Source organism: Oryzias latipes, chromosome 2 (genome assembly GCF_053564925.1).
Source record: "Oryzias latipes strain Hd-rR chromosome 2, Olatipes_Hd-rR_3.1".
In the NCBI taxonomy this organism is placed as follows: Eukaryota; Metazoa; Chordata; class Actinopteri; order Beloniformes; family Adrianichthyidae; genus Oryzias; species Oryzias latipes.
This window is the reverse complement of record NC_136238.1, coordinates 24,827,711-24,850,596: the sequence shown is the minus strand read 5'-3', so window position 1 is coordinate 24,850,596 and position 22,886 is coordinate 24,827,711. Positions and strand designations below refer to the sequence as shown.

Below are 22,886 nucleotides of genomic sequence, written 5' to 3'. Positions count from 1 at the left end.
TTCTAAAAGTGAGATTTAACACCGACAAGAGTGTTTTGTGGGTTGTTGAGCATGACATGGAATGGAATCAAGCAGAAATGAAGAAACTCCAAGTAAAATCACATCTGGTCCTGTCAACTCTTTCTAAAGTTGCTTCATTTAAGGTGACGCAAAACTTTCACTGGATTATTGTTGGTAATGATGTTCACTAATATCATAGCAAGTTTGAAGAAAAATGACTGGATAATATTAGAGATATTAAAGTTATAGAACAATTTGGGTCTCCTCATTTACAGACACTGTGTAATATGTAAACCTTACAAAATGCTACTTCTTTCAAAAGGTGACGCAAAACCTTCCCTGGATTATAGTTGGGAATAATGTTCACTAACATCACAGTAAATTTGAAGAAATTTGACTGGAAAAAATAAGAGATTTAGACATTATAGTACACCTAAGCATCCTGCTTGTATAGTTTAAAATAAAACTTGTGAACCCTTCAAAAGGGCACTTTATCAAAAGGTGACGCAAAACTTTCACTGGATTATGGTTGGTAATAATGTTCATGATCATCGCAGCAAATTTGAAGGAATATGACTGGAGAAAATGAAAGATATTGCCATTATAGTCTAATACAGGCTGTCATATGTAGGGCTTTTTATCAAAAGGTGATGCAAAAATTTCACTGGATTATTGTTGGGAATGATGTTCACTAACATCACAGCAAATTTGAAGAAAAATGACTGGAGAATATTAGAGATATTAAAGTTATAAAACAATTTGGGTCTCCACATTCACAGACTGTGTGTAATCTGTAAACCTTACAAAATGCCACTTCTGTCAAAGGTGACGCAAAACTTTCACTGGAATATGGTTGGTAATGATGTTCACGATCAGATCAGCAAGTTTGATGAAAATTGACTGCAGAACAACAGTAAAGATATTAACATATTAGACCAATTCAGGCTTCCTCTTACATAGTCATATTAGAACATGTGAACCATCCAAAATACTCCTTTATCAAAGGTGACGCAAAACTTTCACTGGAATATGGCAGTAATGATGTTCACTAACATCACAGCAGGTTTGAAGAAAAATTATTGCAAAAAAATGTATTTACCTAATATGGAGGTTTATAAACATGTTATACTCCGACTATGAATGAGGAGGCCAGAATTGGTATACAATGTCAATATCTGTATTTTTCTACAGTCAAATTTCTTCAAATTTGCTGTGATGGTCATGAACATCAATACCAACAACATTCCAGTGAAATTTTTGCGTCACCTTTTGATGAAAGGAGTATTTTGGATGGTTCAAATGTTTTACTTTAACTATAAAGGCAGGATGCTTAGGAGAACTATAACTTTAATTTCTCTAATATTCTGCAGTCATTCTTCTTCAAACTTGCTGTGATGATCATAAACATTATTACCAACCATAATCCAGTGAAATTTTTGCGTCACCTTTGAAAAAAGTGGTATTTTGGATGGTTCAAATGTTATACTATGACTATGTATGAGGAAGCCTGAATTGGTCTAATATGTTAATATCTATGACTGTTCTACAGTCAATTTTCATCAAACTTGCTGATCTGATCGTGAACATCATTACCAACCATATTCCAGTGAAAGTTTTGCGTCACCTTTGACAGAAGTGGCATTTTGTAAGGTTTACATATTACACACTGTCTGTGAATGAGGAGTCCCAAATTGTTCTATAACTTTAATATCTCTAATTTCCTCCAGTCATATTCCTTCAAATTTGCTGCGATGATCATGAACATTATTACCAACCATAATCCAGTGAAAGTTTTGCGTCACCTTTTGATAAAGTGCCCTTTTGAAGGGTTCACAAGTTTTATTTTAACTATACAAGCAGGATGCTTAGGTGTACTATAATGTCTAAATCTCTTATTTTTTCCAGTCAAATTTCTTCAAATTTACTGTGATGTTAGTGAACATTATTCCCAACTATAATCCAGTGAAGGTTTTGCGTCACCTTTTGAAAGAAGTAGCATTTTGTAAGGTTTACATATTACACAGTGTCTGTAAATGAGGAGACCCAAATTGTTCTATAACTTTAATATCTCTAATATTATCCAGTCATTTTTCTTCAAACTTGCTATGATATTAGTGAACATCATTACCAACAATAATCCAGTGAAAGTTTTGCGTCACCTTAAATGAAGCAACTTTAGAAAGAGTTGACAGGACCAGATGTGATTTTACTTGGAGTTTCTTCATTTCTGCTTGATTCCATTCCATGTCATGCTCAACAACCCACAAAACACTCTTGTCAGTGTTAAATCTCACTTTTAGAATCTGTCTGATTGATTATATTTCAGACAAAACACGTTATTTCTGGTAGTTTATTATGGAATGAACAGACATGCAATCCAAATGAATACATTTGTACATCAAATAACGATACAGGGCATGCAATAACTCTCATTTATTTCAGAGTACAGTACATGTCATTTCTATAATGGGTAACAGTGACATCGGTGATGTCCGCGCTTTATGCCGTCTTTCCAGCTCGCTGGGTGTGTGTACCGTAAACTATGATGTAAACGCGCATGCTAAAAGTCAGTGACGGCTGGCGTGACCGCACTTCCGCAGATGTCGGCTCACTTGACCGCGGTGTTAGTTGGTGGTTTTTCACCAGGGGTGTCAAACTCATTTTCACTGAGGGCCACATCAGCATAGTGTCTGTCCTCAAAAAAGGCCAGATATAACTTATACATCTAACTAAATGTAATGAATGAATGAATGAATGTTAAACAGTGATGAAAGTCTTCCGGGAATTCCCGGAAATCCGGGTTTTTGAGCAAACCGAACGTACTTTCCGGGAAATAAAGACCTGATCTCTACGGACAAATCGCTTTCCGGATTAGAAAATGGTCTGAAATCAGCTAATTTTAGCTTTATTTTCTATATTTCTCCGCAGATCGCTTCCTCTATGGTCGTGGCCATCTTTCGTCTTCCCGGCCTAATTGACCAATGACGGGACGTTTTAGTTGCTTTCGGATGCGTCGACGGGTCTGATTGGCTCTGTCTGCACCACGTGGTCAGGGTGACTCGCTTCCCTAGAGACCAAAACTGGCGGACCCACGCTAAACTTTCACAAACACATCTGAAGAGTTTGCGATCAAATTTGTGTTAAAATAATGGCAGGCATCGTCATTATTGAGCGTGGTCACGACCTCAGTTGTGAGAAGACGATAAAAAACAAATTGAAGTGGTCTTGGCTGGAAAAAAAAAAAAGATTTTTAAGGTAGTGTAGGTCAAATACTTTTTTGTGTAAAATAATCTCAAAACCACATTTTGAAATAATTTCAATTTTAGTTTTGAGTTTTGAGTTTCAGTTTTTATTTTGAATACATTTCTCTATCTAATTTATTTGTATTTCCTAATTACCATGATTTAGTTCAGTATAGTTAACATTAATTATAAGTATTTGATGGTTTGGACCCGCACTCCCTTAAAAAATAATGTTTACAATGTTTAGTTTAGTTTGTATGTTTGTTTTGATATTTCCCAGATTACTTAGTATTGGTGTTAAAGAATTGATGTATTATGTTATAGAATTATAGTTTAAAGCAGATCCCATATTTTGATGTAATTATAGTTTGAGAAAACAGTGCAAGTGGATGTTGTACATCAGTCATTTCTAAAGCAGAAATAATGTATAAATAACTGAGGTATTTTCATAGAATATCATAGTTACTGGTGTTCTTTTTGCCATTTGGGGCTTTGATGTTACTATATTTTAGCAATTGTATGTTTTGCAGCTTTAAGGAAAAGCGTAGATTGTAGGATTGTGTTACTTTGAGCAATTTTCCAAATTCTTTTTTAGGACCAGCAAGTCCTTAATGGAGAGTCAAACTAGGGGTTTGAATGACAAATCATGATGCTCCAATTAGTCTTAGTTTCTTGATAAAGAAGTGAATAACTAGCTGCCAGAATGCACCAGAATGCATCTAAGACCACGTATTTTTCCAAAATTTCGCTCTGTGCCTGCCATATCGCTCAAAGAAAAGTTCAGGGATTTTTTCCTTGCCTGACTTTCATCACTGGTTAAATAACCTTTTTTAGACAGAGGGCTATTTCATGGGCACTAAGCGGTTTGAAGGGCGCCACTAAAAACCTCCCAGCGCCCCCCCCCAAAAAAAACAAAAACAAAGAAAAAACCCACACAGTTTGCGGACATCCTTGTGTGTGCCCTATTTTACACACAAAAACATGCGTGAATTTTCTAGACTTGTATTATGGGGGGGGGGTTCAGGTTGCGGGCCGAACAAGAATAAACATTTATTGAACAGACCAAAGCTAAACTTTTAAACTTTTAAAACTTTAACTTACTTTTAACCTTTTAAACATAAATGTAAATAAAAACAAACAGGAATATTAATCCGGAATAATAAATACATTCTGTGAAATTAAGCAAATATGAACAAACAAAGCCAGGGAATATTAATAATTAGAAATAATAAATCAAATTATTCCGTTTTATTTGCTCTTTTGTCCTTTTCTTAGAGCTGAACTCCTGACATCATTTTTAGCAATAAGTTCATTTCTGCTTGGTTTGTGAAGTTCTGTGTGTGTCTTTGGTCCTGTGTGTGTCTTTGGTCCTCTGTGTGTCTTTGGTCCTGTGTGTGTCTTTGGTCCTCTGTGTGTCTTTGGTCCTGTGTGTGTCTTTGGTCCTTTGTGTGTCTTTGGTCATGTGTGTGTCTTTGGTCCTGTGTGTGTCTTTGGTCATGTGTGTGTCTTTGGTCCTGTGTGTGTCTTTGGTCCTGTGTGTGTCTTTGGTCCTGTGTGTGTCATTGGTCCTGTGTGTGTCTTTGGTTCTTTGTGTGTCTTTGGTCCTGTGTGTGTCTTTGGTCCTGTGTGTGTCTTTGGTCATGTGTGTGTCTTTGGTCCCGTGTGTGTCTTTGGTCATGTGTGTGTCTTTGGTCCTGTGTGTGTCTTTGGTCCTGTGTCTTTGGTCCTGTGTGTGTCTTTGGTCCTGTGTGTGTGTGTTTGGTCCTGTGTGTGTGTGTTTGGTCCTGTGTCTTTGGTCCTGTGTGTGTCTTTGGTCCTGTGTGTGTCTTTTGTCCTGTGTCTTTGGTCCTCTGTGTGTCTTTGGTCCTGTGTGTGTGTTTGGTACTGTGTCTTTGGTCCTGTGTGTGTGTGTTTGGTCCTGTGTCTGTGTGTTTGGTCCTGTGTCTTTGGTCCTGTGTGTGTCTTTGGTCCTGTGTGTGTCTTTTGTCCTGTGTCTTTGGTCCTCTGTGTGTCTTTGGTCCTGTGTGTGTGTTTGGTACTGTGTCTTTGGTCCTGTGTGTGTGTGTTTGGTCCTGTGTATTTGGTCCTGTGTGTGTGTGTTTGGTCCTGTGTCTGTGTGTTTGGTCCTGTGTCTTTGGTCCTGTGTGTGTGTTTGGTCCTGTATCTTTGGTCCTGTATGTGTGTTTGGTCATGTGTCTTTGGTCCTGTGTGTGTCTTTGGTCCTGTGTGTGTGTTTGGTCCTGTGTCTTTGGTTCTGTGTGTGTGTGTTTGGTCCTGTGTCTTTGGTTCTGTGTGTGTGTCTTCGGTCCTATGTCTGTGTCATTGGTCCTGTTTGTGTCTTTGGTCCTGTGTCTGTGTATTTGGTCCTGTGTGTGATGTCCTGTGTGTGTCTTTGGTCATGTGTGTGTGTCTCTGGTAGGGCTGGGCGATATGGCCTAAAAATAAAAAATTAACAATACAGCTCATATCTGGGGTCTAAGGCTTTAAAGAAATTAATAAACCCCGTCTTCTCCACGGAAAAGATGATGAAGCAGCAGGAGTCCCCCCCGCGGCCGACTCCTCCAAAAACAAAATCCTACAGCGGCCGCGTCTCAAATGAATATATCGGTACAAGTAATAATTACAACGCAGTGTTTTTTATTAACAAATAACAGTAACAACCAACTATCTAACTAATGAACCAATTATACAGGCGTTGTAGTATGAGTATGTGTGTGTGTCAGGGCGCGTGCGTGTGTAAGAGGACTGGGCGCGTGCGAGCCTTTGACTCCGATGGGAATTAGGCAGCGTGGGGGGGGGGGTCTCTTCCTCCACATCTGTGGCAGTAAACCCAGACCAGTTCCATCAACAGATGATTTGATTCCTTTCTTGGGAACAAACTTCCAACTCTCGCCGGTAGCCATGCTGTCGCTTGCTGCTTCGTGTGTCGATTGTCATGTGCCATACCGCCGTGTGAAACTAATGCTACGGAAGCTCTGGGGAGCCAAAAATGCGCCACATAAAAACTCGATTTAGTTATTTTTGAAATCGCCCGTAACAAAAAATTCGAATTAATTCATTTAATCGATTTATCGCCCAGGCCTAGTCTCTGGTGCTGTGTGTGTGTCTTTGGTCCTGTGTGTGTGTCTTTGGTCCTGTGTGTGTGTCTTTGGTCCTGTGTGTGTGTCTTTGTGAAACATATCAGAGGGATTTGATTATTTAAAAACCTGTTATTGTGAAAATCATGTTTAGGTCTCATAAAACATTAAAAACTTAATTACAGAACTCCTCAGTGGGATTACTCCAAAATATTTGCCATTTTCCTAATTTTTTACAACACCAACATTAAAATCCTCCAAAATTCTCAATACTTTCATAAACAAATGATCTATTGTTTATTTATGGTCTGAAAAAGTGCAGCTGTTTTCCAGCCAGCATTACCTGCTGTCTTTATTTATACGTTACTATCACCAACTAAACAACCGTAAAAATAAATGGATATGGAAAATACAGACAAGTATTAAAAATGTCTGCAATAGTTAGTGAAGAATGACATTATTAGAATGAGCTGAGTAATTTAAGCCACCCGCTGATCCAGGTGTTCCACAATGGTCTCCGTGTGCCGTTTCACCTCGCAACCTGCACCCACTACCCCTCCCCTTCTCCTCCTCACACACACGCACCTCTTTCTCAAAGGCGGGAACACCGATTCACAAGTTTCAGGCCGTTCCATCCTCTGCCATATATTTCATGACAGCAGAACTGAAGTGCATTAATTACTAAATAGCAAGCACTGAATCACCACCCTTTACTATCCAGGTAAGTACCGTTGTGCCCAAGTCTAAATTAAATATCCTCTTACTTAGTAGCGGCTCCACTTGACATGTCCGAATCTGCTCCCCGTGCCCCATGCTAAGCACAACCCCAGTTTGTCGAAAACGACACTCACATATGTTGGCAGTCTGTTATGTCTGTTAATTTTGAACACGCCCACCAACATCCAAACAGCATTAAACTCACTTCTGCTCACAGCTCCCTCACTTCTGGTGAGCAATTGAACACACCCCAGATTCCCCACTTCCCATGAGTCTTAAAAGCTGAAGGCGGGGCTAAACCCCAGATCGCCACAATATATTGATTTGCTATATGAGCAGTGCTATTTTTGGGGCACTCCCGTTAAATGATATTTACCCTTCCAATCATTTTTACATTCTCTCTTTAACTGGGATAGTGATCTTTTTGTCTTTTGTGGAAATTATGTAGAAACTGTGGAAAGTCTTTTCTTGGAATGTTTTCATGTAAAAGAGTTTTGGTCTTCTTTTCATAATTGGCTCAAATACAAAAATATCATCATTAGCCCTTTAAATTGGAATACAATTAAAATTCGATTACAATTTATTCACAAAAATCTGGACTTTCTGATTAATGCACTGATTGTAATTTCAAAGCATTTTATTGGGTGAAATCTCACATTAATGGATTACTCAACCGTCTCAACCTATTCTCTAAATCTTTACATTACATGAATCATAAGAATGCCCAGACATTGTGTAATTTATTTGATCTATTTCAACTTTTGTAATGGACCCTTATTTTTATGGATTATTTTTTTTAAGTTATATTTATTTTCAATTTTTTTTTGTCTACCCAATTGATAGTGATAGCTGTGGAAAACATTGATGATGTCATGATTGTGAGTTTTCCACAGATTTCAAAAATGTCCCACAGCTGCTCACAACAGAGGACACACTTTGGACTTGGTTATACCTACAGCAGGGGTGGGCAATTCCAGGCCTCGAGGGCCGGTGTGTCTGCATGATTTCCAGATAGTCTTGCCCTACTCATGGCTGATTACCTGGTTCAGGTGTGTCCAGCCAATTAGAACATGCCAGAGCAGGGTATGCTGGAAAACATGCAGGAATGCAGACCTCAGTGCCCACCTCTGACCTACAGCCTGTCTGCTGGAGGGTCCAGTCTGTCCAGTTGTGTATTTTTGTGTACATCTTTCCAAAATTGTCCAGAAGCCACTTGTGTACACATTCCAATGTACACATCTGGAGCAGCTGCTTGTGCTGGTGGAACCACACCCCGGTGTGTTCAAGTCCCGGCTGTGCGCCATAAATGCAGATGCCAGTAACATGTGTCACACATGATCCATGAGTGTTCATTGATGTTTTTTTATCAGACACTACTGTGTGTTTGTTTCTGTCACCAGTGGAATCATCACTTTCCTTCTCTAGAACCAGAAGAACAAACTGGAAGAACAAAGTTTCAAGTTTTCTTCCCATCTGTTTGCACAAGGCAGAAAAAAGGCGGGAGTTCAACCATCACCCTGAAACAAAGTTCACCTTTAAACTGTGTCAATGTCAGATGGAGAAATAGAATAGAATGTAGAAGATTAGAAGAACTTAGAAATGGAACCTGTGTAAATCACTTAGCATTGAATTTTGATTAAATAATGACAATTTTGATTATTTTTTTTAAATTTTAAATTAATGACACGTTTATTAAATAATATAATGGCATCTATATTTATTGCTTCCATTAGTCTCTTGTTGTCCTCCAGACTCCTCAGACATATTCATATTCCAATGATCACAGAGTTTATTGAAGCTTGACAAAACCCAAAAGTCCTGAAAATGTATAAAATGCTCCTTGTTGTGTTTGTGTCCCTGCAGTCCTCCCCCAGCATTGGATGACTGAAGAGGCAGATCAATGCAACCAGCAGAGGAACTTTAGAGTGGAACAGGAGGAACCAGAACCTCCACAGATTCAAGAGGAACAGGAGGAACCAGAACCTCCACAAATTAAAGAGGAACAGGAGGAAACAGAACCTCCACAGATTAAAGAGGAACTGCAGAGCTTTAATGTAACTGATAGTCAGGATGAAGAAGAAAACCAAAATGAAGAATCAACATCAACTACAGATGAAGAGACAGACCCACAGAACAGAGATCAGAGGAAGAGGAGGGACAGAAGTCATGTCCAAAGTGTGGACAGCTCTCACATGTCAGCAGGTCAGTGTGACTCTGATCTTCATCTCCACACTATCGGTATGTTCACTTCAACAACGGTTCTATCTTGAGCTTCAAGCTCTCCAAACATGCAGTCCATCAACAGCGTGTCCTGGAAGAGTCTCTTCTGTCCCTTCCAGTTGAAAAGACAGAAGACATTGTTGGTCAGTGCAGCCGACAACATTCTTCAAATCATATGATCTTAGTTAGTCCCTCCAGCTAACGACAAACAGGAAACCTTAACAGATCAAAGAGAAAATTGTTAGCAGATAAAAAAGTACAATCTGTTTTGTCGTCTGTGGTTCTAAGTTTGTAGTTCAGTTCTTTTCAGCAGATTTCTCTGTCAAACCCAAAATCCCATCTGAACCTCTTTGATGTCTCCATGTCTCCAATTCCAGACATTCAGACAGATTCTATTTCCAAAACTACATTTCAAGCTAAAACCCAAAGACAGGGTCCTGCTCATGGATCTGCAGACAGAAAAGATTCAAACCTGAACACATCAGTGAAAAACTGCTTAGTGTCAGAATTGTTCTCCATCTTTTCTGGACTGATTCTTCCTCCAGTGCAGCTTCATCTTCATCAAACTGCTCCTCATTGGTGGGTGGAAACACAACAGGGAGGTTTTTCTGTGTCCAGTTCAGCTCCATGAATGTTCAGGCTGTTTAATGTCAGTGATTTCAGTTTAGAAAACTTCATCTCTGCTGAGATTTGCTTCACTTCCATAAGAACCTCAGCAGCATCAGGATCATTTTGTTGATGCTTTGTCTGTGGAATGACATTTCATACTCATAGCTTCAGTGGAAATCAAGAGTCTGGAACCTTTAACACATAAAGAACCATTTGATCCAGTTTCTTCCAGACCAAAACCCAAAGAGAGCCACAAAGTTCCTCTTGACTGGTTAACAAAATACTTTTTATTTAATTTTTTTCTGGCTGTTAAGACAATCATTTATTAAATGTAGCTTTTAAAAATTTCCCAAAAATTAAATTATGACAGTGTTTTCAGAACTGTCATGAGATGAATTCTTTGTGTGATTAATGAATCATTAACTATTAAGTCATTTCATAAATCTATTTTTAATCTAACCTAATAATTGCTGTAAAAAGCCTGATTGAAAAGAGCTATTTATCTGAGGGCTACATGCTATGTATCCCATCATGCATCAGACTTGTCCCATAATGCAAGTCAGGTCCATAAATATTGGGACAGAGACTCATTGTCAGCATTTTTGAATTGGAATCTAAACGAACAAGATGTGTTCCTCCACGACTAATGTTTTTAGCACGTATTAGCTTAATGCTAAACCTTCTTCCAGCCAAGAAAGAAGCACTGGCCGCACAAATTTAAAAATTATGAGCGAGCAGGCCCTTAATAATAATCAGAACAGTAATAAAAGCACATTTAGAAGATCTTCTCCTGCAACTTCACGCTGATTTTGCTGTTCCAGGACAGCTATAGCCCCATGAACAGCTCTAGCAGATTTCACCATGCTAAACTTTTGCCGTTTGCTGGTTGGGCTAACACCCACTGACATCATCACCCCACATCCCTCCTGGAAATGCAAACTGGAATTGAGTTTTGAAACACTATTCGCAGAGTGGATGTGAAAACGAAAATCCCCTCTTTGCATTTTGGTTTTAATTATGACACAGAATAAGCGGTTTTAATGTAGAAAAAGAAAATGTATTTTGAACGATTGATTTTTATTTTTATTTTAATTTTGAGTCATTTGATTCAGTTACATTGTGAAAATGAAAAAGCATTTCTGTTAACCGATTATAATTGGTAACGCTTTCTTTTAGAGTACTTACAGTGTACTTAAGTGGTATTTACGTGGTACTTATTGTGTAACTACTGGGTACTTTCAGGGTACTTACATGGTTCTTTTTATGGAATTTACTGGGTACTTACATGGTACTTCAATAGGAAAATACTAAAATGAACTAACAAACTGACTAAGCTATACTGGCATCCCTGCCCTTAGACCCCCTTCGCGGTAAGGAAAAACTCCTAAAAAAACAGATTCCGGAAAAAACGAAGAAACCTCAGGGGTGCCCACATGAAGGAGGGATTCTCCCCCAGGAAGGACAGGCGATTTACCAGAACTCTTAGAGAATAATTAAATTATCTAACACAACAACTACATAGATAAAGTCCAGCAGACGAGCTTCATCCAGCCGTGTTTGGGGGGGACAGTCAAAGGCGCGAGTCGAGCCGGAGACAGGAACCAGTGGCTGAGGTGGTTGAGCGGGTCGTCCAATGATTGAAGGGTTGGCGGTTCGATCCCCGCTCCCACCAGCCAAAATATCGTTGTGTCCTTGGGCAAGACACTTCACCCTCCTTGCCTCCATTGTGGCTCCACTGGTGTGTTTATGTGCGAGAATGATCCCGGTGATGGTCAGAGGGGCCGTAGACAGGATCTGGCAGCCATGCCTCTGTCAGTCTGCCCCAGACATTCAGAGTGAATGAATAATGGACACAATGTAAGCGCTTTGAGTGTCTTGAAAAGCGCAGATAAATCCAATCCATTATTATTATTACAGCCAGGTGTAGGAGCAGGAGCAGAGGCGAGGTACTCGGTCAGGTACAGAGCAGAGACGAGCCAGAGATGAGCCAGTACTCATCAGAGGCAGGATCCACAGCCAGGTGTAGGAACAGGAGCAAAGGCGAGGTAGACGGTCAGGAACTGGAGCACGGATGAGCCAACTGGAGTCTGGAAGCACTCCCACTCCCCAGGAGGGAAGAGGAAAAGAGGGACAGTACATGAATCGCACTGCACCAAACAGAGGCATGGAGAACTAAATGATAAATGATGATCGAAAATAGAGAAGAGAGGAAGGGTAGAAGTAGATGAGAAAAGAGGACAATTTAAGTCTGCACTCACATGTTTCATGGTATTTACCATAAATTTACCACAGAAACTACCCCTTAAGTACACTGAAACTGGACTGTAAAAGAAAGTCAGCCCTATTTCTACTCAACTACATGGTAATTTCAGTACTAAATACTGGGTATGTTCACTTGAATATTACTTGGTACTTACCATTTAAGTACACTAAAACTGGACTGTAAAAGCAATGGCGTTCGGGCCGCTGGCCGGCCAGTAGACAGAGACAGCCAGCTGATATTGTAGTTTGGGGTCGAATAGGAATAATAATATTCAGGGCTTGTCTTTTATTAACATACTCTTTAGCAGTCGCTTAACATTTGAAGGCTATTGGGCTACATGCTAACTACTACTGGATCATTTTTCCTGTTATTCATAGACACAGATGTGAGTAGTAGTTGGATTTACAGTAGATACCTTCACATTTCTGTGTGTGTCTCATTACACTGCATTCAAGACAAGGAGGATGTTTAGAGATCAGATTTACTTATTTTAAAAAGCACAAAAGAATCGGTAATCACGTTCATTCACATCCTGGTATTCTCTCCGTCCATCTTGCTGCAAAAGCTGCTTTCTGCCGCTACTTCCGTGTCTCTGTGAGCATTCAATAGGGGTAAAAATAAAAGAATGATCGATCTATTATTGTCTCGATGAAAATCAGAAAAAATATCATAAGATTAGGCTGGCTGCTACCGGACTGGCTGTGAGCAATATCCTGTCATGCATCACGCATACCCAAGATGCATTTCGACCAATCACCGTGTCCCTGTAACTGAAGTGTAACAACAAGACCAATGATTGCAAACCAGACAAGGCAGAGACACTTTTGTGATTGGCTACCCTTTTACTCAGACATAAGCAGCAGCACCTTAACTACATTGATCAAAGTCGCTTCAGCAAACATGACGAAGCAATGCACACCCTCAACACTAGGGGGAAGTATGCACCTCAACACATCCACAGTGTTACCAGAACTGGCGGTGTTGCAGGTAAAAATGGCTTTGGGCTGTTTTAGGGTCGGTTCTGCGTTAATTTGACACATGAACCCTCAAACTAGAAAAACAGAGTAGTCCATGTTTGCATCTTCTGCAGCAGACAGATTGTTTGTCTCTATGTGATCCTCTAATGTCAGCAAAGCTATGCAGATATCGCTGAAATTGATGTGGTTCCGTGGGCTCACCTGCTGGCCTGTTCTCCTCCCCTCCATTCCATTCATCCCCTCTGCCATATAATAAAACCTAGTTCGCCACTCCATTTTTGTGTCCGCGCTTGGATTCTACAAAGCTCCTCCGGTTTCACAACAGAAATATGTCATCTCTCTGACTGGAACACCACAGAGCGGGTATCTAGGAACACAAGTCGATTTCCAGGGATCAGCCAATGTTTAGATCCCACCCACTTTCACTGATTGACAGACAGACTCATTCTGCTGAAAAAACTCTTCATGAAGTAAATAAGTCATTCTGAAAAACAGCAACATAAAAAAAGCTACTTTGGAAAATATTGATTTAGAAATCAGTTTCTGAAAAAAAGAGATACAATTATAATAATATTCAACATGATTAATATTAACATTTAAAATTCTGTTTTAAAACAATGAACAGGTTTTCAAAGCAAAATGAAATATATTTAATAATAAAATGGCTAATTTAAATTGAGCCATTTTTGTCAAATTGTTTCTGTCCATTTTTGACACATTTTTATCGTCTGCGCTGCCAGCAGCACCTCCAGGCTAACACGCACACATAAACACACCCACCAACGCCACCACAGGCAAGTTTCTGACCCCGATTGATGGGGCCCCAGACCTCGGTCCTGGAGGTGATTTCTAAATAAAATGAATACAATAACAGACATGTGAATGTAACTTTATTAGCAGAATATTCCTAACATAACACAGCTGGTGTGCTGAAAGAAGCCTCAGAGACTGTCAAACATTTATTTTAGATGCCTGCATCTTTACAGTCAATAATGACAAGAATCTAAAACATTCTATTTGTTTTCAAACTGTTTTCCTTTTTGTAATTTCATATCAAAATAATTGGAGACAGAATCGGGTTAAAAGTACATTTTCTGTTAATCCCTCTGTCCCCTTTCTAGTAAATCTGACCTATTTATCTCAGCATGATTTAATTTGGGTATACAGTTATATAACATTAAAGACCTGTTTGTACCTTTTATGAATTACTTATCTGTAATTTCATTTCCTTAAAAAAAACAAAGAAAAAATATATTCTATCTTTAACTGGTTCAGACTTTTTATTGACTGAAACAGCTCTCCTCATAGGGGGGAGGTGTAGGGGGGGCTTTTTCAGCACAGTTTTATACTGTTGTGTTAAAGAAAACAAAACCCTTTTTTTATTAAAAGTTTTTTAATGTGCATATACTGAATGATACTGCAATCATTTGTATTGATACTTAAGAATAAATAAAGTCACCATAGTATCTGTTCTTGTGTCCCTGCAGTCCTCCACCAGTGTTGGATGAATAAAGAGGAAGATCTCTGCATCCAGCAGAGGAACTTCAGTGTGGAACATGAAGAACCGGAACCTTCACAGATTAAAGAGGAACCAGGGGAACTCTGCAACCGTCAGGATGAAGAGCAGCTTGATCTGAAGCAGGAGACTGATACCTTGATGGAGATTCCTACTTATGAGGAAGATGAGAACAGTGAAGCAGATCTAAACAATCAGCAGAGCTTTAATGTAACTGGTAGTCAGGATGAAGAAGGAAACCAACATGAAGAATCAACATCAACTACAGATGAAGAGACAGACTCACAGAACAGAGATCAGAGGAAGAGAAGAGACAGAAGACATGTCCAAAGTGTGGACAGGTCTCACATGTCAGCAGGTCAGTGTGACTCTGATGTTAGAAAAAATCCCAAGAAGACAAATCTTGGTAAGAAATACAAACAATCTGCAAAAGAAGAAAGACTTTCCTCTATCAGGTCTGGTGAAAACTCAAGAATAAAAACGAACACGTCTGACTACATGGAAACTGGGTCTGATGAAAGATGTTATATCTGTAAAGAATGTGGTGATAGCTTTGGTAACATATCTCTGTTCAGAATTCATATAAGAATCCATGCAGAAGGTAAGAGATTTTCTTGTAAAGAATGTGAGAAAAGCTTTAGTCGTATATTTACTCTCAAAACACACATGAGAACTCACACAGGAGAAAAGCCTTTTTCATGTGAAGAATGTAAAAAAAGTTTTAATCAAATACATCATCTCAAAACACACATGAGAACTCACACAGGAGAAAAGCCTTTTACTTGTAAAAAATGTGATAAAAGTTTTCGTCAAGTATCTTGTGTCAACAAACACATGAGAACTTGTAAGACTTTTTCTTGACAATGTAAGGATTTAGTGTAAACTCTAAATTCTAAACTTTTTGATAAAAGGTCGACCTCTCAACCTCTGTACCACAGCAGAAGACTTTATTTTACAGGGGAAAAGTTCTGTATCTCAGAAAAATTAAATATTTTAAAATAAGCTTTTAATGCTTAAAACTTCTGGGGTGAAACCCCAGTGTTCTAATGAAGCTTTTAGTTCATGTACACAGAGCCACAGGCTGATGGCCTCCATACCATGTTGATGCAGTAACTTCATTAGAGGGAGACACAAGTGAATATTAAATGTGTAGAAATGAACTTTTCAAAAAAAAATAAAAAAAAATCTTGGTTGTTTTGATATATGATCCGCTACAGGAGGTTCTTTGTCCCAATGATTTGCTTCCCAGCAGCAGTTAGACTATAGAATGACACAATTTAGGACTGTTGAAACTGCTGCTGGATTTACTTATTCATTTATGATGTGTACTTTTACTTCCACTTTTTGTTACTATTTTAATTTTTACTAACTATTTGTTTTTTTTAACTGCTATATTTGTTGTTTGGCTGCTGTAACAACTGAATTTCCCTCCAGGGATCAATAAAGTTTTGTCTTGTCTTATCCTGACAGCTTTTTTAGGTTTTCATCCTGACAGCTTTTTAGGTTTTCATCTTCTCCAAGCCACCACTATCAAAAGCAAAAAAGGATCAATACATTTCAATCTAATGATACTAGACAATACGTTTCACTGCTGACAAAATATGTAAAAAAAATTCACAAAATGAATTATTTTAGAATAGAAATTAGTTGTTTGAATTATTAGAGTTAACATCTAGCAAAGTTAACATCTAGTAAAGGTAGGTATCGTTTTGATCTATTAACTCCTTTTAATCTGCTGCTTTTCACTCTGGTACCTTATTAGTATTTTTATGGATATTTTCTGGTGTAAGTTTACACTAAAATAAAATGATAAATAAATACTGTTAAGATTTGGCTATCCTGCCTTTATTTTTGCTCCTGAACATTGATTTGGAGGATTGTTCCAGGTAGGATCAACTCCATAGCTTCAGGGGGCAGTATAAGGGAAATGTGAATCCTAATCTACCAGGTAGGTAGATGGGAACAATGAGTTATATCACTACAGGAGACATCGGGGGGCGACCAAGATGGCGGAGTGAGTAGACGCTCTTTACCGAGTTCTGCACAAAAAGTTATTGAAATACGGTAATACCCTGACTTTATTCTTTAAAACACCAACAAATCTCTTTATAAACAAGAATACATTGACCTCTAAGAGATAAGAAGCAGAATGCCGACTTCAAAAGGTGCAAAGAGAGGTTTAGATATATCAAAATCCAAGCTAGCATCTGGAGAGGCTGTCGAAGCTATCGCTACCTCAGGCAACATACTTGTGGACAACTGCCACAACTACGCCTCATCCCAGTCATCAGTTGCTCCAAATGTTGAAGATATGGATGACTTTCCATCCCTCCCTGCTACACCTCTCAAATCTCCAGCATAAAAAAAAGTGATGTACGACTCCGGCAGCAACGATCCACCCACTTCAAACGAGATCATATCCCATCTTTCAGCATTGATAAACAGAAGATCGGACAGTCTGGAAATCATGGTGAAAGAGAATGCTCTGAAGAATGAAGGTCTCAAAAAATCGATTGACTTTATGCATGCTGAAATGAAAGATGTAAAGGAAAAAGTGAATGACCTTGAAAGAAAAGTAAAAAGAGGCGAAGACCAACTGGATAACCACCAGCTGAGACTGTCTAATCTGGAAAGATACTCCAGAAGATGGAACCTCAAACTACACGGTGCCATGGAAACTGAGAAAGAAGACACACGAAGAAAGGTGATAGAAATTTGCCAATCGGTTTTACCTGAACAGAAACAGAAGCTACCTGACGTCATCAACACCGTGCATCGACTGGGACCCAGGAAGCAAGGCAATGCCAATCCGAGAGGCATCATCATACAATTCACCTCACGTGTCTCCAGGGATGCTGTCTGGAAAACAGCCAAAACATCCTCTTACCTAAGAGAGAATCACTTGAAATTCGCTGAAGATTTATCCCAGGAAGACAGAAGTCGTCGTGCCAAATTGTGGCCATTAATAGACAAAGCACGCAAGGAGGGGAAGTCGGCATACTTCGTTGGAGCCCGTGGCTTCATCAATGGAACAGAAGTGCTCCCTCCTTCACAGAAACGCTCATCCTACATTTAAAAGCTGACTGCTTCGGTGAAACTATTAACACCATTTCTTAATTACAAATTGGTTGATGTTTACTGTCCATACATCATTTTCTGAATAGGGCCATAACCTTATTTTAAACCTTAATTTCTTAGAAGAAGAGAGGAAGAAGGAAAGAAAGGAAAGAAGAAAAAAAAAAAGGAAAAAATTATAGCCCTCTTCTTATTTTGGCTGCACTTTTTTTTGATTTTTTTTTTTTTTTTCTAAACCAAAACGGGTTGGATGTTATTCTATCTTTATTTAGTTAGTCAGGATTATTACATTATTTTTGTAAGAATCGTGCAGTGCTCGGTCCCCTTCTCTTCTGTAAATCTATTCTTTCTTTGTTAGATCAGTTCATTAAACGTGTCTTTTTCACTCGTTTCTCTCAATGCCAGGGGACTAAGGCAAACATGCAAGCGCAAAGCTCTATTTTTATTTCTTAAACAATTTAAAACAAATTTCTGTTTTTTGCAAGAGAGTCATTCCACATCTACTGATGCAAATTTTTGGAAATCACAATGGGGCAACGATATTTGGTTATCTCATGGTTCTGAACGTTCATCTGGTGTCACCACACTTAAGAACAACTTTTCTGGTTACATATTAGACTCTGATTGTGACACTCTTGGCCACTACATCTGTATGGCAGTTAAAAATGATATTTACAATTTTGTCATTGTTAATATATATGGTTACAACAATAAAAGTGACAACGACAAACTACTGGACTCCTTAGAAGAAAAAATAAGCTTATGGTTATCCAGATACCCAGACTCCATACTTTTTGTTGGGGGGGACTTTAATATTGCTATCAATAATACACTTGATAGATGGCCTCCAAGACGGGAAACTTCATATAGCACCAATCTCAAAAGATTTATGAATAAGTTCGATATTGTGGATGTTTGGAGAGAGAAATTTCCCAATGACAAACGTTTCACCTGGAGTAATAAAACCGCTTCCAAACAATCTCGCATTGATTTCTGGCTTGTTTCAAGCTGTATAAATAAAGATAACATCACTGTGAATATTTTGCCAACCCCTCTGACGGATCATAGAGCTATTTATATTAATATCCAAATTATTACTCCTGACAGTACTACTCGGAAATTCAATTACTGGAAGCTAAATAATTCTTTACTGAGGCATGAAGCAGTCAAAATTGAAATTACAAAATTGATTAATTTTTATTGGAATAAGGCCAATAAAGAAAAATCTTTTTGCACCAATTGGGAACTTTTTAAATTTGAAACTTGTAAATTCTTAAGAAAATATGGAATTCAAAATGCCAAATTAAGAAAAGCTGAAGAGGAAGAAGTGGTAAGCAAAATTATGTCTTATTATCAAAAAAGACCAGAAGAGGTTGAGGAGGAGGATAAATTAACTTTAATGGACCTTCAAAACAAATTAGACCAAATATATCAACACAAAGCTGAAGGTGCCTTTGTTAGATCCAGGAAAAAATGGCTGGAGGAGGGAGAGCAAAACTCTGCCTACTTCTTTAGACTGGAAAAAAACAGATCAACAAACAACTTTATTAACCGCTTAAGTATCAATGGCACTATTTCCAACAATCCAATACATCTTTCAAAATTTTGTGCTAATTTCCATTCTAATCTATACAGCTCAAGATACAATGAGGACATTTCCTCGTTATTTTTTAACAATATTCAAAACCTCCGAACTATTGACGAGGAGGACAGGAGTCTGTGCGACAGCCCTCTAACTCTGGAGGAAGTACTTAATTCCATATTCGCGCTGAAGTCCAACAAATCTCCCGGCACAGATGGTTTATCTGCAGAGTTTTACCAGGCATTCTCTAATAATTTAGCTCCGTTCTTACAACAAACTTTTTTAGAAAGTATAGAAAAAAATGCTCTCCCTCCGACACTTTCTCAAGGTCTAATAACTCTAATTCCAAAACCAAACAAAGACATACTCTTAATTGAAAACTGGAGACCCATTTGCTTGCTTAATTGTGATTATAAAATTATGGCTTTAATATTTGCTAATAGAATCAAAAAAGTTTTAGAGTTAATCATCGATGAAACGCAGTCAGGTTTCATGAAAAATAGGCATATCTCTAATAATATCAGATTGGTGCTAGATCTACTTGATTACTCTGATTTGGTGTCTGATGACAGCTTTATTCTTTTCCTAGACTTTTATAAAGCATTTGACACGATCAAACACCAATTTATTTTCAACTCATTAAAATTATTCGGCTTTGGAGATTTTTTCTGTAATGCTGTTAGAACTTTATATTGGAATGGTAACAGCTCTATAAAAATGAGACATGGCTCCACCCCTAGATTTGACCTAAAACGAGGCATTCGCCAAGGTTGCCCAATCTCACCATATCTGTTTCTTCTCTGGACTCAAATCCTAACAAACCACATTTGTTCTAGTAATGTGCAGGGCATTACCATAGCTGGCAAAGAGCTTATCATTAGCCAATTGGCTGATGACACTACACTCTTTTTAAAAAACTCAAGCCAGATTCCTCTAATCTTAGACGTAATTAATATTTTTTCTCAAACTTCTGGTTTAACATTAAACGTAAACAAATGTGAATTACTAGCTATTAAAGACTGCTCAGTTGATGTTATCTGCACGATCCCTGTTAAACAAGAAATTAAGTACTTGGGTATTTTAATTAATAAAAATCAAAAACAAAGATGTTCATCTAACTTTACTCCAATCATACAGAAAACCAAAAAGAAGCTTAATCAATGGCTACAAAGGGACTTATCCTTAAGAGGTAGAGTACTGCTAACCAAAGCAGAAGGAATCTCCCGTCTAACTTATGTTGCCATCTGCTTACACCTTGACAACATTTGTAAAGAAATTGATCGCACACTTCTTAATTTTATCTGGAAAAATCGAACACATTACATAAGAAAATCTGTCTTTATGAATGACTATGAATCAGGTGGACTTAACTTTTTAGACTTTAACTCTCTCAATAATACTTTTAAAATTAATTGGGCCAAAAATTTTTTGAAGAACCCCACCTCTATCTGGAACATCATACCATTTCAGATTTTCTCCCGTTTTGGAGGCTTTAAATTTATTTTAAATTGTCACTATAATGTTGAGAAACTCCCCACAAAACTCTCATCCTTCCATAAGCAGGTTCTCTTAGCATGGAACCTTATTTACAAACATAATTTTTCTCCACACAAGTACATCATCTGGAACAACAGAGATATTTTATACAAAAATACATCGCTCTATTTAGAGACCTGGATCCAGAATGGGATCCTACTGGTGGCTCAACTATTTAATAAGGAGGGGCAGCTGTTAAACTATAACGAATTCCTATCACAGTATAATTTACCTATTACTTTACAAGAGTTTTCAATGGTGCAGAAGGCTATCCCCAATATCCAACGCGGATGAGTCACCGGTAGGAAAAATATGCTTCTCTTATGGGCGTACTACTAATATAAAAATACGCAGATTATTTCAAAAGATTTATACCTCTCCCCCGTATATTTTAAATTATTGGAATCAATTTGTTCCAAATATCAACTGGAAAGCAGTCTGGACGATCCCTCATAAGTATTTAATAATAAATAAGGTAAAAGAAGTATCCTTTAAAATTCTCCATAAAATTTACCCTGCCAAACATTACATGATAAAATTTAAAAAAGATATTAATACTGATTGTAGTTTCTGTGGAGATCACCCAGAAACAGTAACTCATCTTTTCTGGCACTGTTTGTCCACACGGAGATTTTGGAAGGAGTTCAGTAGTTTCATCTTTATTCATGTCTTCAAAGATTTCTCTCTGAAATGGGAAAATGTATTACTTTGTTTTTTCAGGACCCCCAAAAAACAAAAGTTTTTTTTTATAATTAATTTATTAATTCTTCTGGCAAAATTCTACATACATAAATGTAAATTTACTAATAAAACACCATACTTCCCACAATTCATTAAAGATGTAACTTTTTACATAAAATCAATATCCTTTTCCTCCAACAAAAAGGCTCTCAGAACTATTGAAATTTGTAACTCTCTGCAAATATTTAATGAATCGACTCCCCTGGCTGTTTAACATTATTTGTGTTGTATATTGATTGTATGTTGTATACTGCATTGATTGTTCTTCATGTTGTATACTTGCATTTGTTCAATAAAGTTATATATAAAAAAATAAATAAATAAAATAAAATCAACACGAACACCATTGCTCCTGCACTGGATTATATTATTCCAAAAAGAAAAATACTTTTTAATCATACTTTTGGTTATATAGTGTTTGAAGTCTGAAGAAATAAACATTAAATGTCATCATGAAACAGAAATAATTTGAACAGTGAATAAAAAACGTCCATGTTTAAAAAAAAAAAAAAATTCCACTTCAGCTGCTCCACCTGCTGCCCCGCCCACCTGCTCTGCCACGCCCACCTGTGCTGCCCCGCCTCCTACCAGGTGGACTCTTCCTGGTTGTGAGTCAGTGATCTGTGCTGCAGCTGCGTTGACACGGTGAGGGAGACTCTTCTTCCTCTTCATCTCTTTGCAGAAACTGAAGTGAGTTTGTTTCTGGAACTTTGTCTTCACTAACTTGACTGTTTGTTTCTGAATGTTTGGAGAAGATCTTCTTCTTTCTCTGCAAACTCTCATCACTCTGCTGTTTCCAAAGCTTCATCATTGTTGGATCAACAACATGGAGGACTCTTCTTCATCAAGTCAACAACAAGCAGCTGATGCTTGTTGGGTTTTTTCATTTCTGACTCCAAACCTTCCTGTTCTCCTCCAACCAAGTCTGTGTGTGAACTCATTACTAAAGTAATAGATTACAGTTTCTATTCTTCAAGAAGAACCTATTTTAGAGCCTGGATGGAGAGTGAGACTGAGCTTGTTCTTCAGAATTCCCCACAGATGTTGGATAGTGTTCAGATCAGGAGACAAACTTGGCCGTTCAATCACCTTCACCCTGTTCTTCCTCAGAAAATACAACAGAAGCCTTAGAAGTGATTTTTGGATCATTGTCGTGTTGGAAAAGTGCTCAATGACCAATGAAGTAATGGCAGCATCTTCTTCTTCTTCAGTATAGAGCACTACATTGTTGAGTTCATGATCCCATCAATGAAATGCAGCTCCCCCACACCAGCAGCACTCATGCAGCCCCACATCAGGACACTGCCACCACCATGTTTCACTGTAGGCAC

At 38.1% G+C, this 22,886-nt stretch overlaps 2 protein-coding genes across 9 annotated transcripts in view; one reads left to right on the top strand and one right to left on the bottom strand.

Moving 5' to 3' along the window:
- The window catches only part of LOC144986719 (NLR family CARD domain-containing protein 3-like), a 674,722-nt gene that overhangs the window by 360,140 nt on the left and 291,696 nt on the right, over nt 1–22,886 (bottom strand). The window lies entirely within an intron of this gene.
- Nucleotides 1–22,886, top strand: part of LOC144987779 (uncharacterized) — a 149,000-nt gene that overhangs the window by 1,694 nt on the left and 124,420 nt on the right. The window contains exons 1-3 of one of the 5 annotated variants that reach the window (XR_013651452.1): nt 1,261–7,040; nt 8,900–9,238; nt 14,593–16,082. The exons of 1 other annotated variant lie outside the window; for it this stretch is intronic. Coding sequence is in view for 2 of the 4 variants with exons in the window: in XM_078937180.1 (XP_078793306.1) it covers nt 8,900–9,238; nt 14,593–15,482 (1,229 nt within the window). In the remaining 2 variants the exon portion in view is untranslated. 3 more of the 5 variants (XR_013651453.1, XM_078937180.1, XM_078937197.1) reach the window with 3 other exon arrangements.